Source organism: Caretta caretta, chromosome 4 (assembly GCF_965140235.1).
Source record: "Caretta caretta isolate rCarCar2 chromosome 4, rCarCar1.hap1, whole genome shotgun sequence".
In the NCBI taxonomy this organism is placed as follows: domain Eukaryota; kingdom Metazoa; phylum Chordata; order Testudines; family Cheloniidae; genus Caretta; species Caretta caretta.
Window position 1 is genome coordinate 70318227 of NC_134209.1, and position 12422 is coordinate 70330648.

Sequence of the window (12422 nt, forward strand, 5' to 3'; positions counted from 1 at the left end):
TCAGGAGTTTTCAATAGGTTTTAAGCTCTTTTTTCCTTTGCCTAATGGATGCGACGTATTGGGGACATGGGGAAGGGAAAAGTGTGTGTCTGTGCATGAGCAGTCCTTGTCAAGTTGGTGAAGCATTGACATCAGCCCCTTTCCAGCATGAGAAAATGGAGCTGTACAAGCAGGGGGGAGTCATGTTACAGGTATGAAAGCAGAGGAGTAAGGGACAAATAGATTTAAATTGATGGTTAATGCAGGGTCACAGTCTTATGGGCATTACTTTGTTAAAAACTTTTTTTTTTTCCCAAGAAAAGCTTATCTACCATAACAAAGTGCTCCTGGAAAATTCATGTCCAGAGACTAAACTCAATTTCTTTTGGTTTTAACAAAGCTTTCTGTTTTCACCAATTAAACAGGAGGAATTTTTTGTCTCGCATTGCTCACCAAAAGAAGCCCGAAGAGGAATCATTTGCTTTCTTTTTGCCACGTTTGATTACAGAGCCTGGCCTGACGTTAAACTTCAGTGCAACTGCACTTAAGAATAGTATGGTAATGATAACTGTTTTCAAGCTTTATCTAAATGTGTATATTTTTAGCTAGTTTAAATTATTAAGATTCCAGTTCAACATTATTAATACACAGTGTTATATTGTTTTCAAACTGGTTTTGAAAAAGGCTTTTGGAAAACTCCATGCCAGTACATCTCAAAACACCAGTTTCTTATAATCTGATTGGCTCTACGACAGTTTAAATTGTCGAAGTATCTAGTTTAATACATTAACATACATTGAGGATTAAAACAATACACAGTAGATCTCACCTTCTGAAATGTTTATTGAAGCGTTCATTAGCTAGCGTAGAGTAGCTTATTATAAAACTAATGAATAACATGGAACGGTATGTTTGGCTATTCCGTGATCAGGGCTGGTTCTAGGCGCTGGCAAACAGGACAGTCACCCTGGACACCAGCTTTCAGGGACACTGAACTGTGCCACTCATTTTTTCTCCCTTCCCTCCCGATTAGCTGTTTGTTTTTCTTGACCGCTCGTGGGGCCTGAAAACATTTTCCATGCTGGCCAGCAAAACGTCTAGGGCTGCTCCCGGCTGTGATGATCTTTACTATTAGTGATGTTTATAATTCCATGTTAATCTTTATAACACTGTGCATACATCTTTTAAGAGTGAATATTATGCTTGTGAAATATCCCAGATTGGGACTATCAGGTGATGTATGTCGTCTTGGAACAAGACTGTCCCCAGCAACTCAGTTCTCATTGGGCAACTTTTGGTCACTACTAACCTGGCCTTGGTTAGAACCTATCATATGGAGATGAAAGGCTTCATATGCAAATATTGTTTATTATCTTAATATTCAATTTATGTATGTTAAATTATTAATCAATAGCATGAGCCAGGTAGTCCCCCATCATTCATATTTCTAAGTGAGGAAGAATAGTGTCTTACGCACTTCACCTGTTTCTTTGGGGAAACTTTATTCCTGTCTACCAGCGTGACCTGATACTGAATGGAAATAAAAAGGTAGCCTCTCTTTTTGCATGTGTAGTTCTTCAAGCACTATCATTTGCTTTTGCGCATAAAAACATTGTACACACATGCCCAGCTTTTGCATGTAGTTTTGTGCATGTCAAATTCTAATGTGCAAAAAGAGAAGTCGGGTTGAGACTCCTTTGAAAATGAGGCCAGTATTACCAATGCTGAATTATTTTACCTTGTTTTAAAATTCTAGCACACAAGTATGTAGTTTTAACTTTTTTCCCCCCAAACTGTTTAGGTAAAATATTTTGTGCTAAGAAACCCCTCATCCTTCCCAGTTACGCTACAACTTCTGCCTCTGTCTTACTATCCTGATCCCCAAGCATCACTGAGTCTGCTCAGCAAATGGTAATGAATATAATGTTATCTCAGAATACTGATATTCCTTATTAGTGATCTATTTCTATCTCTTAGCGTTGTTACTCAGCACTTGTTTTAACTTTTTTAAAAAATCATAAGTTACCTGGAGGCATGGTTCCCCATAATCTTAAATCCCATTTTTGATGTTGTATAATCATCACGTCGAATCTACCTTGGTTGTATGTTATATGACTGAATTTGTGGATACAGCTATTATATGATAAACCCCAAGGCATGGATTCAACAAACACATGCCTGCCAGAGTCTGAGCTGGCCTTTTCTGGGGGTTGGGACATAGCCTTACCTCCCCAGGTGAAGGCTAGGAGTCAAGGGGTCTGTAATGGGGGCATGTGACTCAGCATTCGGCCTTCTGGGAGAAATAAAGGCAGCCTGAATTCAGTGAGGGAGAGTTTAGGGACACTCAAAGGAGTAGGAGGGTTATGGGAACTGCTCTACGCGAAAGACTCTCTGGTTTAGTCTGCACTTCAAAGGGTTTGCTACTATAGCTGCATTGGCAAAGCCCCCAAATGAAGATGCTGCATATATCAGCAAAATGAGTTCTTTTGTCAGTATAATTAAGTCAACTCTCTGGATGACATATGAGTTCTTTGTCTGGTATAAGCTGTGTGGAGAGGGGCAAGAGATGGGAGAAAGGGACCGACTTGAGTCAGTTTGACTGCTCACTCACATTAGGATTACTCACATTCTTAAAGTTGGGCACCTATTTAAGTACCTTGCTGAGTCAAGGCCGAGATTCTTCTGTAATTGCTTCCTGAACATCACAGTTCTTTTAAATGTATTCAAACTAATATCTGTATTTGTGTGAATTCTAGAAAAGAATGTCCACAAATATTCATTCCAATTTTTTAACAAATGTTCTTTGCATTTGCACCCTTTTTTATTTACTCTCTACAAATTTTCTAGTAAGTGCTGGAAGTAATGTTCCCTAAAGTGATTTAATTTGAGCAAATATTGCAGAATTGCATTGAAAGTGAGTTTTGAATTCATATTTATGAATATTGAACATGAGATGCTTGCTTCTGAGAGCAGGGTTTATCCTCATTGAACAAAAATCTGTTTGGTAAGTTATGTGTCCTTTCCAAACAGCCTGAGTGACAAATATCAAATACTTGCAACTGAATTGTTCACAGACAGATCAAAAATTAGTTGCAACATTTTTTTGCAAATTAAAAATAAATTAGAGAAAACCAAATCTATTCCTGGGGAATTCATGAAGAGAAAGAGGGACAACATTTATTGAATAAATTATTCGTTCTGAATTTTTCACTGATCTGATACTAAATGTTTCCTAAAGATTATATGGGTGGCCAAGGGTGTTCTGCTTTTGTTGTTACATCTTGCTTAGGAATTTCAGTTGTTGATTCTTGTATAATCTTTTATTATAATATTTTACATTGTATGGAGAAAAAATCTGACCTTGCCAAAAGGTCACCTTGTTCTCCGAGGGAGCAGCACATGCATTACAACTAAGTTTCATGGAGTCCATTAATATGCAGATCTTTGTTTCCGTAATATTCCACATCTGCCAAAATGCAATGGTAGAAGTAGTCTTGCCCTAAGAATAAGTGCCAACATATTACAATACTGTAATTTCTCCAAAAATGTATGCAATGATGTTTGACAAACTTGGTTTAAATACTTAAATTCTTGTCTTGATTTATTTAGGTTTGGCACAAATGTGCAAGCTATTAATTTCACAACCACTGAATTTAGGCTCATGAAGGAGTGTGCACACAGGGTAAGATGTCTAATTTTTACAGAAAAAATATCTGACAAATTAGAAAAATAAACATATATTCCTAGCTGCATTATATTTACATTTGCTGCTGAATGCTGTTTATAGAAATTCAATCATGTTTTTCCATTTTGCGTTAGATTCTGTGTTTGACATTCTATCTTTTTCTCGAGTTTGCTTTTCAGGGTTTGTTTTTTTAAATTGGAATCTTTGTGCTTTCAAAAAGGCACTGGGTTCAAATCATATACTAAATTTGTGTTTAGCTTTAATGTTGACCATGTACTTGTGGGGTTCTGCCCTATAGAGCTGGCTATAATTTTATAATAAAAGAAAATTGAATTGGTCTAGTAATTGGAACGGGGGACCAGAAATCTGGATTTCTGGTTCCTCATCTCAGGCCCCCAAGTTGCTGAGAGACCTTGGAGAAATCATTTAACTTCTCTGCCTTGGTTTCCATTTTTACTTAGGAGTTGATTTTCCCCATATACTTCAGAAGTAACTTTTGAAAGGGTGGAAGGAACATTTCTCATATCCTAGTCATTAAGCAAGTATTGAAAAAGAGAACATAGCTGTAACAGTGCATTTATTATTAAAACTGCAGATAGAGTCATAGCATGAAATCCTGGCCACACTGAAATCAATGGCAAAACTCATATGGACTTCAGCATGACCAGGATTTCACCTAGAGATGTTAAGGCCAGAAGTATGACCTATGGCCTGACGCAGGCCACATAATTTCACTCAGCTATTCTCTATATAAGACGAGGGGGCAGATTTTAATTTTTCCTTTTCCCAGTCATTAATTATGTGCGCACAAATTTTGAATGTGTCATAATGTGCCTAAATACTGTGTTTGTGTAACCAGTTGTTATAATCACACCTGGTTACATGCACACAGTTGCATGTATAGAATTACAGGCTATGTTTGCAAATGTGCCCCATATGTTTTTCTTCTCATAAACGTTAGCTGTTAATTGTATGTCTTGTGGTTTGTAATTTTATCTTTCAGTTTATAAAATATTACAAAGCGTAAAAACACTTTGAACCAAAAAAAAAAAAAAAATTGGCCGGGTGCGATCTTTAAAGTAAAAGCCCGTTTCCTTACTATTGTTTATGTGTCTTTTAGTTCTATAGGTGGCTAAATGTTCTTCTCTGTGTCAGAGGAGAGGCCCGGTGCTGGCGTAGAAAGCTTTTCGGTTGTGTTTTGTTTTGTTTTTTTGTTTAGATAGTGAGAAAGAATAAACGATCCTTCCAAAAAAACCCCTAACTTGGTCATATTTCCAGCCTTACTGCATTGGTGGTGGTCTGATGTTAAGGAATTCTCTGTGGTGTGTTTCCAGTAGCTCAAATGATCGTACTAATTGCCAGCAGTCCCTCCATCAATTAAATCAGGTTGTAATGTCCAGTGCTGTGTGCATAATGGGTGCCACATTCTTCTGCACAGTCAGTGCACTGCCACTCTCCCTGCTTTGCAGAGTGATTTGGGGATTCCTTTAATATGAAAGCCACTGTACAAAAATAAATACTTTTTCCATATTAGCAAGTAAAACCTGATTAAAAAAAAAAATACCTTCCTCATAATAAAAGAAATGCTGTCATGTGAACTTTTGATCAAATAAACAGCTTTATCTGATGGGGTTTATGCTGTCAGATGGGAAATAATTTTCATAAAACAAATAAGCTAAATGGCAGTAATTGCGCCTTACCCAGAGATGTTTTTACACAGTGCTGAGCAGTGATGTAATGTCTGCTTTACTGGGATGGGTTTTTTTTAATGTGTTATGCCAAATAAATAAATAAATAAATGCATGTTTGTTTATCAGGATGCACATCAGGAGGACCTTACTAACATGAAATCCAGTTCTGAGGTGCTTCAGTTACATTTACAACCATTGGAAACCCAAAGGGTTGGTGTAGTTTTTACACCAGTTGACTACAAAAGAGTAGCCTCCCTTATATTAATCAGGTAGGCCAGCTTCTGAATTTAACCTAGCTTTTGTAAGCAATAAGTAAACAAATAAGCTTCAAGAAAATAATTTTGCCAAATACTGCAGCAGAGACAAATACACCACATTTCCATTTTAAATACCTCCATTTCACTTTAAGAGATTTTCAGAATCTGATCTACACTTTGCACTTGTGTCGTATGGAAGTGGATACTGTAATAGAGTTCTAATTGAAGTGATTTTTTGTACGTGATAAGCATATTAAAAAACACACAAAAATGTACAGTTCCAGTGGTTGACATTGCAGAATAATACCTTTGATTTCCCATCAGTTTTGTTCCTGTGACTATAGAAGAAGAGGTTTATTAATTTTGTTCTTATCACTAAAACGTGATTTTCATCTAACTCCTTGATGTTAGGAATCCAAGTAATATTTGTAGTGTGATCAAGTAGACTACATTGGCTCTTATGGGACCAATCCAGGGACCCAGAGCCCAGCCTAAATAGCAGGCTGTGTACTGGGATCTCTGCAGGAAGAGAGTGCAGAGAAGGAAGGAATTTTTCCCACCCTTCTCACCAGTTGAAGCAGCTGCTATCCAGTGGCAGACCCTCTAGCTCCCAGCTGCTCCATGTGCACTATCTTGGGGAAGGTCTCCATGGAATTTGGCTCTGCGCTGCACAGGGGGTGAAAATCACGTCTGCTCGGAAAGCCTGAATGGGACTTCAGTGGTGCACAGGCCTTGGGCTGACCTGCTGAATGGGCGTGAATTTGATCCACAATGTGCACACTGACAGGTTTCAGAGGAACAGCCGTGTTAGTCTGTATTCACAAAAAGAAAAGGAGTACTTGTGGCACCTTAGAGACTAACCAATTTATTTGAGCATGAGCTTTCGTGAGCTACAGCTCACTTCATCAGATGCATACCGTGGAAACTGCAGCAGACTTTATATATACACAGAGAATATGAAACAATACCTCCTCCCACCCCACTGTGTCAAGGTTCCTCCCCCACTCTGAACTCTAGGGTACAGATGTGGGGACCTGCATGAAAAAACCTCCTAAGCTTATCTTTACCAGCTTAGGTCAAAACTTCCCCAAGGTACAAAATATTACACCCGTTGTCCTTGGACTGGCCGCTACCACCACCAAACTAATACTGGTTACTGGGGAAGAGCTGTTTGGACGCGTCTTTCCCCCCAAAATACTTCCCAAAACCCTGCACCCCACTTCCTGGACAAGGTTTGGTAAAAAGCCTCACCAATTTGCCTAGGTGACTACAGACCCAGACCCTTGGATCTTAAGAACAATGAACAATCCTCCCAACACTTGCACCCCCCCTTTCCTGGGAAATGTTGGATAAACAGCCTCACCAATTTGCATAGGTGATCACAGACCCAAACCCTTGGATCTGAGAACAATGAAAAAGCATTCAGTTTTTTACAAGAAGACTTTTAATAAAAAATAGAAGTAAATAGAAATAAAGAAATCCCCCCTGTAAAATCAGGATGGTAGATATCTTACAGGGTAATTAGATTCAAAAACATAGGGAACCCCTCTAGGCAAAACCTTAAGTTACAAAAAAGATACACAGACAGAAATAGTTATTCTATTCAGCACAATTCTTTTCTCAGCCATTTAAAGAAATCATAATCTAACACATACCTAGCTAGATTACTTACTAAAAGTTCTAAGACTCCATTCCTGGTCTATCCCCGGCCAAGACGACTACAGACAGACCCAGACCCTTTGTTTCTCTCCCTCCTCCCAGCTTTTGAAAGTATCTTGTCTCCTCATTGGTCATTTTGGTCAGGTGCCAGCGAGGTTACCTTTAGCTTCTTAACCCTTTACAGGTGAGAGGAGCTTTCCCCTGGCCAGGAGGGATTTCAAAGGGGTTTACCCTTCCCTTTATATTGATGACACGCCCCCCAAATCTCAGCTAGGGTGAAACACTGGCTGGGATTTCTTCCTGGAGCTCTAGGAAAAACAGAGTTAATAAGACATATGCATCTCTAAATATACTACCAAGTACATAAAGACTAACAATATTTTCCACATCTCAAGGACGATTTTAACCAGTTGACTCTGGGAAACTTTCATGGGAGAGTGCATCAGCCACTTTGTTAGAAGCTCCTGAGATGTGTTGGATGTCGAAATCAAAATCTTGGAGAGCTAAACTCCACCGAAGAAGTTTTTTGTTAGTTTCCTTGACGGTGTGAAGCCACTTCAGTGCAGCATGGTCGGTTTGCAGGTTGAAACGCCGTCCCCAAACATATGGGTGTAGCTTTTCCAGAGCATAGACAATGGCGTAACATTCTTTTTCAGTGACTGACCAGTTGCTTTCCCTCTCAGACAGCTTTTTGCTGAGAAACACTACAGGGTGGAATTCTTGATCAGGGCCTTTCTGCATTAAAACTGCTCCCACACCTGTTGATCACTTTAGATAAGCTATTACCAGCAGGACAGTGGGGTGGGAGGAGGTATTGTTTCATATTCTCTGTGTATATATAAAGTCTGCTGCAGTTTCCACGGTATGCATCTGATGAAGTGAGCTGTAGCTCACAAAAGCTCATGCTCAAATAAATTGGTTAGTCTCTAAGGTGCCACAAGTACTCCTTTTCTTTTTTCAATGTGCACACTGATTCTGCTGCTGCGTGACCTCTGCAGCTGCTGAGGTGGGAACTGTGATGGACTTGCACCAAGATGGTAATAGAAGTGGGGTTGTTTTGCTGAGTTATCTTTTCTGTATCAAAAGCTGATTACATGGTTTTCATGTTGTGACAGAAATAACTTGACTGTTCTGGATGTGGTCAACGTAGAAGGCTTTGGAGCCAGAGAATTATTAAAAGTAGGTGGAAGACTGCCAGGTGCAGGAGGATCACTTAGATTTAAGGTACCAGAAGCTACACTCATGGACTGCAGACGACGTGAGTAACAAAAAACAGATCTCTGATCCTGTAACAACGCATTACTATGCTCCATTTAGCTTGTGACTGTAGTGATGCTGGTGTTACACAGAAATAGCATAAAGGGGAAAAATCATAACCTTGATTAGCTGTGATGGCTGAAATGGATTCTGTAAGTTACATGTATTGACATCAACAAAAAAGCCCAGATGGTCAGAGAATCATCTTTTAAAAGCATTTCCATCAAGCATGCCCTCCACTACCTTCCTGTAATTCAGAAATCAACTCCATATATATTAGTGCAGACAGTAGACATAATGATAAAGAACACTTCATGCGTTGAGTAAAAAGCATTTGGGACAATATTTTGGTATCAGTAAAAAGAATGTGGAGCAGCATAGAAATTAATTTGTTTTTTGTTATTTTTTTCCTATCATTAATACTCCTACAGCATTTAATGAAATAGAATTTGTCAAAGTAAAACTGGACAGTGCAGTAGTAAAACAGATGCAGATTCTGTTTTGTCATAACACAAGCCTGATGATCTTACAAATTCTGTCGTATGTTTCTGCAGAATGCAATTTATAAAATGAAAAATCTAACTCTCAGTTTTGGAACATCGTAAAATAATGTGAACTATAAGCAGTAATTTCTAAAATAATATTAAAAGTAAAATTACTCTCTGTGCTTTGTAGTTACTAAATGCTAATTTTGTTTCCTTTAGAATTGAAAGACAGCAAGCAAATTTTATCTATCACAAAGAATTTCAAAGTGGAGAATATTGGGCCTCTTCCTATAACTGTATCATCTATGAAGATTAATGGGTACAGTTGCCAAGGATATGGGTTTGAAGTGTTAGACTGTCAGGAATTTTTCCTGGCTCAGAACTCTTCGCGGGAGATCAGCATTGTGTAAGCATTGATTGTTAACCAAGAAATTAGTTAATGTAAGTGTGAATTTGAAATGGCAGAAGAACCTCACCTCATTAGTCCACAGAAGAAGCTCAGTCTCTTTTGAATAGACATATAAAGCTCTCCTCTTTTCAGTAATGTTACATTAAAAGCTAGTACTATAGTAAAATTAGATTATTTTTACAAAGCATACTATGGTATTTTTATTACTACACTGTGAAGTATTACTAAATTAAAGTTGAATGGTTGTCAGGACAAATGAACAACATATATTTTCTTTTTTTTTTCATTGTTTTATCATTTGTTTGCTGATTTTCTATGCGTTTGATGACTAATCACAGTCATTAGTACCAGCTAGTCAGGTGCTTCTACCAATACATATTTTAAATATTTTTTCTAATGCCCATGCAAGTGTAACTCAAGATTTTAAAAACAAGGAAAAAGGGATATGATTGTAATGCAGTAATTGTGCGTCTACGTACAGCAAATACAGTGCACTCTCAACTGTCTGTACATTTTAGCATTGTACAAAGAATTTCATTTAGTATTTGTTGATTATCCATTCTCCTTTTCCAGGAGGAAACATCAAAATTAAATAATACCTTATAGTGTATCACATAGAGAATGCCAACACAATTACAGTTGTAAAGCGGGCAGGCAAGTGCTTCTCTTAGGTAGCTGTTAACATCACTACATAAACTGGTCAGCAGGAGGCAATCTTGAAGCAAGCAGCTGTCTCTCATCTTTTTTTCATATTAAATTAGAAGCTGTTTATGATCACTGTTTAGTATTTTTAAATCAATGACATCGTAATAAAACTAAATCTTACTATAGAAAAATAACACTGGCCTCATTTATTTTGTTGACAGGTTTACCCCTGATTTTACTTCTTCGTGGGTAATCCGTGAGCTTACTTTGGTGACTGCTGCTGATGTAGAGTTCCACTTTACACTCAACGTGACCCTTCCTCACCATTTGTTACCCTTGTGTGCAGATGTGGTGCCAGGACCTAGCTGGGAAGAGTCTTTCTGGAGGCTCACAGTTCTCTTTGTTAGGTAATATACTTGCTTCTTGTGCTGTGCACTCCTCACCCAAATTAAAAAGAAAAGAAAATCAATCTATCAAAGATTTATAGTTGCTTTTGGTTCTTTGAGTTACATGTCAGCAGCTGCTACCTTTATATAAAATGTCAGTTTTAGAGAAATGTGTAATGTCATGATGTGTAATTAGGGTCTGATTCAAAGACCTAGTTGCTGAACATAGAGGATGCTCAGGATTTTACAGGATTGGACCTATAACTTTTAAGTTTCTTGGGGAAAGAACATGTCTTCTCCTGCCTGGAAAGTGCCATACACACCTATGGCAGTATTTTATTAGATAACTATAGATGGTTAGCATGGATGCAAATACAAGTTGTTTAAGCTATTAGTAAAGTCATAAATTTTATGGACAGATTCTCTGTTGCATCCAAGTGTTCTAACTTGTGCTAGGTGAATATGAGCCCGATGGGACCATATGTCACTTGGGGATAGTTAGAGCAGAGTAAGTATTAGCCGTTTCCCCTTCCTGCCTCGTTTATGCCCCAGGCATAGGTGCTGAAACTAGGGATGCGGGGTGTGGGGGTGCTACCTCACCCCTTGGCTTGAAGTGATTTCCATCATAGTCAGGGTTTACAGTTTGGTTCAGTGGCTCTCAGCACCCCCACTATACAAATTGTTCCAGCACCTCTGGCCCCAGGAGTCACTTTATCCCACTGAGCACTCCTCCATGCTGTGGAAATACCTAGCAGTAGATGTGGGTGGTTTCTGTCACTACCTGAGCAGACCAAAAGGAGCTGTATGGACATATAATCTACCCTAAGCATTTCTGGTAGGTTTACATAGGTTTTAACGACATTGTTTTAAAACAAATAAACAGATCCTCTTTTTTTAACATACTCTAGTTTAATGTGGATTTTTGTTAAGAAATTCTGTTGAAGAGGCTGTGGTGGAAAGGTGTCTCAGCGTATGTGCATTAGCTAATTTTGTGTGTCAGATCCTCAGCGGGTTTAAATTGGCTTACCTCTGTTGAAGTGAGTGGATTTATGCCAGTTTACAACAGATAAGCTTCTGGGTCTGTAATTTGTGTTTGTGTGTGCGTTTGTGTGTGCCCGCACATACACACACTATTCTACCTTTTATATTGTATAATGTAAGTGAGAAACTGTTCTCAATGTAGGTGATTTCTGGTGCCATTTTCATACAAATCTTTAAATCCTAATAGTTTCACTCTTAGTTTTCAGAATTGATAGGATGTGAATGTAAATGTCATGTTAATACTATAACATGTCAGTGCATGCTTATTCTGTGGCCTGGAAATACAAATTAATTCTGTTTGCATTGTGTACAAACTAAAAGTATTTTAGTGAAAAAGCCTGATTAACAGATGCTGCAAGAACATAGCAATAGAGCCATTTTCCATTAGTCTACATATTTTGCTTCCTGATAGTAATAGTATATAGACTACTTCAGGAGGTAGCAAAAAATTACCCATAATTCACCCATGCTATAATATACCATACAGAAAAAATCCTTTGACTTCAAATACTGACCCCAGAAGAATGAAGGTTGATATTTCTAATAAATTTTATGTTAGCATCCACTCTAGAAAGGCATGAGAATTTTTTTTTTTTAAGAGATTTTTTTTCCCCTCTGGGGCCTCCAGAGTGCAATTTGTCTTATCGGTGTCTGTAGTTTAGCTTGTTAGCTGCTTGGGGGAGTGACTCTCTTTTTATTTGTCTCTTGTGTAGCAGTGAGTGCGTTATTAGTGCTTATGAAATAATAACACCACAGAATCGTAGACGTTTGAGTGAGAGGGGATCTAATAGATCATCCTGTCTGTCTTCCTGCAAATATGTGTACATATCCCATATATGTGAAGTACATAGTTTATTACAATATGCCCTGTTCAGCTTGCATTGTTTTGAGATCTCTGCTATATCTAAGCAAAATAAAATATGTCTGT

General features: G+C 38.1%; 1 protein-coding gene across 5 annotated transcripts in view; it reads left to right on the top strand.

Moving 5' to 3' along the window:
• The window catches only part of TMEM131L (transmembrane 131 like), a 134112-nt gene that overhangs the window by 87500 nt on the left and 34190 nt on the right, over positions 1-12422 (top strand). For all 5 annotated transcript variants that reach the window (XM_075127750.1, XM_048847422.2, XM_048847424.2 and 2 more), the window contains 7 exons: positions 405-537; positions 1781-1890; positions 3589-3661; positions 5482-5624; positions 8387-8529; positions 9233-9419; positions 10289-10474. In XM_075127750.1, the coding sequence (XP_074983851.1) occupies positions 405-537; positions 1781-1890; positions 3589-3661; positions 5482-5624; positions 8387-8529; positions 9233-9419; positions 10289-10474 (975 nt within the window). The remainder of the gene's footprint in view (positions 1-404; positions 538-1780; positions 1891-3588; positions 3662-5481; positions 5625-8386; positions 8530-9232; positions 9420-10288; positions 10475-12422) is intronic.